Here is a 3,717-nt window from a genome sequence, read left to right as displayed (position 1 = left end):
CCTCCACACAAGGTAAAATCCTCATAGTATCCAAAATATCAAGTCGAACCATCAAGTTAGCTAAAGACAGAAAGTCTCGTGCCATAGGCCTCTGAGAAACTGATATGCATGCCAAACTATGCATACTCACTACCTTGTGACTCAAGGCATCAGCAACCACATTTACCTTACATAGATGATACAAGATAGAAATATCATAGTCCTTTAGCAACTCCATCCATTTGTGCTGGCTAGTATTAAGCTCCCGCTGGGTCATTAGATGCTGAAAACTATGATGATCTATGAAAATCTCACAACGCACACCATAAAAGTAGTGCCTCTAGATCTTGTGCGTGAAAACTACCGTCTCCAACTCCAAATCATAAGTGGGGTAATTGCACTCATACACTTTAAGCTATCTTGAAGCATAAGAAATGACACGACCCTGCTACATCAAAACATATCTAAGACCGACACCAGACGTTTCACAAAACACTATGAATCCCTCGCCCTCAACTGGAAGAGCTAGCACAGGGGCGAAAGTGAGACAATCCTTGAGCTTCCCAAAGCTCAACTCACACTCATCCGACCATCGGAAAGAAACTTTCTTTCGAGTCAATCTAGTCATAGGGATTGATATAGTAGTAAAGCTCTAAACAAAGTGCCTATAGTAACCCGCCAAACCAATAAAACTGCGAATCTCAGTCGGAGACACAATCCTAGCCCAATCAAGAATCATTGAAATCTTAGTCGGGTCTACTATAATACCCATCTTGGACACCACATGTTCGAGCAAAGATACCGACTTAAGCCAAAACTGGCATTTGGAGAACTTGGCAAAAAGAATATGCTCTTGCAAAACCTGGAGCACAATCCTCAAGTGTTACACATGCTCCTCAATACTCCTCGAGTACACAAGAATATCATCAATGAAAACAATGACAAAGGAATCTAGATAGGGTCTGAACACATAGTTCATAAAGTCCATAAATGTGGAAGGGGCATTAGTCAGCCCAAAAGACATCACCAAGAACTCATAGTGACCATAACGGGTCCTAAAGGCCATTTTTGGGATATCCTCATCCCGAATCCTCAACTGATGATATCCAGATCTCAAGTCAATCTTAGAAAACACTACTGCACCCTGAAGCTGGTCAAACAAATCATCAATACATAGCATAGGATAAAGTTTCTTCACCATCACCTTATTAAGCTGCCTGTAATCAATACACATACGCATCGAACCATCTTTTTTCTTTACAAACAAAATAGGAGCACCCCATAGGGACACAATCGGTCTAATAAAACCCTTACTAGAAAGATCCTGAAGCTGAGAATTCAGCTCTTTAACCTCGGCAGGAGCCATACGTAAGGTGTCATAGAAATAGGTCGAGTGTCAGAATCAAGGTCAATAGCAAACTCAATCTCACGGTTAGGGGAAATACCAGGCAGATCATCAAGAAACACATCAGGAAACTCACACACAATAGGAACAGAGTCAAGTGTCAGACTCTCTACATGCGTATCACATATATAAGTGAAACAAAACTCACAGGCTCCATGACCGCATGATAGTGAGCTAACCAACCCATTCCTAGTATCACATCGAAATCTAGCATATCCAAAATAATAAGATCAGCATAAGTATCAACATCACTGACTGTCATAACATATGATCTAAACACTCGATCCACTACTAAAGAATCACCCACGTGAGTAGATGCGCGCAATGGCACAGATAATAAATCACTAGTCAAATCCAACCATGGTGTATAATAAGAAGATATATTAGAATAAGTGGATCCGGGATCCAATAAAGCAAGAGCCGACTTGCGACACACCAAAATTGTACTTATCACTACAGCATCCGAAATATCAGTCTCGGGTCTAGCAGGTACTGCATATAACTGACCACGCCCGCCACCTGACCGACCTCCTGTCCTGCCTGCCTGAGTACTACCTCGAGCACCCTAGTGGAAAATTTTAACCTAGGCCTCATATTCCATGTAATAAGTGTAGGAGGCATTTACTTTTTTAACAAGTGGACTTATTGGGCCCCACCTCATAATACAATTAGACAATTATGTATTGTTCCACGGAAACTCATTTTTTCTTCCTTTTTAAATACTGTATTCCTTCTCCATTGTTGCATGTTTTATTTTAGGATCCACCATGAAAGTTTATCAATTTTTTTCAATTTTTTTTATTTGAAAATAATTGTTTACTCATGAAAGTTTTAACAATGATTTAAAATTATATTTAAAATTTTAAAAACAAGTAAAATCTTATTTTTAGTTTTGCTTTATTTTAAATTTTTTATGTTTTTATAAATAACACTATTTAAATTAGATTTCATGCTTAAATCAAATATAATATTTTTTAAAAAGATATTTAAATTCTACGTTTTTAGTGCAAAAAGTATGATCAAACACGATTCTAACTCCAACTACAACCTTAATGATTTCAAATAAAGCAATTTTAAAAAAAAAATTATGACCAAATGCTCACTGAGTGTTTTCTTCCTTCTCTTTTTTCTGGACATTTCTTCTTCTTAGTTACTTCCTCCAATCACTTTTACTTGTCACTATTTTGCTTCTCAAGGCCAAACTGCATAAATTTTGATCAATATTTTAAGATTATTATTCCATCGCATTAATATGAGAAATGTTATAAATCGGACAATATTAAGCAATCACAAGCAAAACAATGACAAGAAGAACACACAGATTTGTGTGGAAACCTTTGCGGAAAAAATCATGGGCAGAGGCAGAGGAAATTCACTATGAAGGAGAGGAGTACAAGGTGGAGATAATAGTCTCAATTTCGTATATATAAAACTATCTGAAATAACCCACTAAACGCACTTATATAATGCGTCCATACAAATAAGTCCTAAGCCCAAAAATATACTGGTCCATACCGCGGGGCCGAGGCCCCTGCACCCCAACGGAATAAGTGGTGGGCTCCAAGATCGGGCTTATGGCCTCGATCCCTACTCTAATGTAACACCCCGTATTCAAGTACGTGTATTGGCATATTCAAGTACGTGTATTAGTCTTATTTATATGAAATTAATTTTATTTTATTTTATTTATACCGGAATTTGCCCGTCGATGGTTCCATACGAAGGTTATTGAATAAGCTTTCCAACGATATAAAGATTTCCAAAAACGGATAGGTTTCGGATATAATCGAGCACGTTCGAAACTATAACATGGTGGCCGGGATATTGGGAATAGTAAATGTGCAGGAAATTAACTACTGAGGCCAGCCAATTTTTTGGGTCAACTTTGAATGATCATAACTCCCTTAATATAATGAACTGGGAGAGGTGCGACCTATGAAAAGAAAGATATTTGAGTATTCTTTCCAATGCAACTGGTTTCATCCAAATACAACGTCTGAGTAAGGAGTTATACTCGTTTTACTTCAGCCTCTCAAAACAGATTTTTAGGGTCAACTTCAAACGATCATAACTCCTTGTACAGGAATAAATGGGTGGCCTACTTTATATCAAATGAAAGACTTTTGAATTATCTTTCCAACGATACCAATTTCACCCAAATCCGATATCGGATCAAAGAGTTATGGTCAATCTACTTTAGCTTATCAAAACAGTCCACCAAAGGACAGATTTAACATTATTTAAATTTTAAAGGCACTTTGGTCATTCCCTATGATATTATGGACGGGAATATGTGTACATATACATGTATATGAGTTCAAAAACTCATTTTC

At 37.4% G+C, this 3,717-nt stretch overlaps 1 protein-coding gene across 1 annotated transcript; it reads right to left on the bottom strand.

Moving 5' to 3' along the window:
- Nucleotides 1–631: 631 nt before the first annotated feature.
- On the bottom strand, nt 632–1,949 carry LOC124893447 (the record flags this gene model as incomplete). The annotated part of the gene is made up of 2 exons (XM_047404449.1): nt 632–841; nt 1,533–1,949. Coding segments are annotated over 2 exons (627 nt in total), but the record flags the coding sequence as incomplete, so codon positions are not given.
- Nucleotides 1,950–3,717: the final 1,768 nt, after the last annotated feature.

Source organism: Capsicum annuum, unplaced genomic scaffold (genome assembly GCF_002878395.1).
Source record: "Capsicum annuum cultivar UCD-10X-F1 unplaced genomic scaffold, UCD10Xv1.1 ctg59764, whole genome shotgun sequence".
NCBI classification, from domain to species: domain Eukaryota; kingdom Viridiplantae; phylum Streptophyta; class Magnoliopsida; order Solanales; family Solanaceae; genus Capsicum; species Capsicum annuum.
This window is presented reverse-complemented; position numbering and strand designations above follow the sequence as displayed.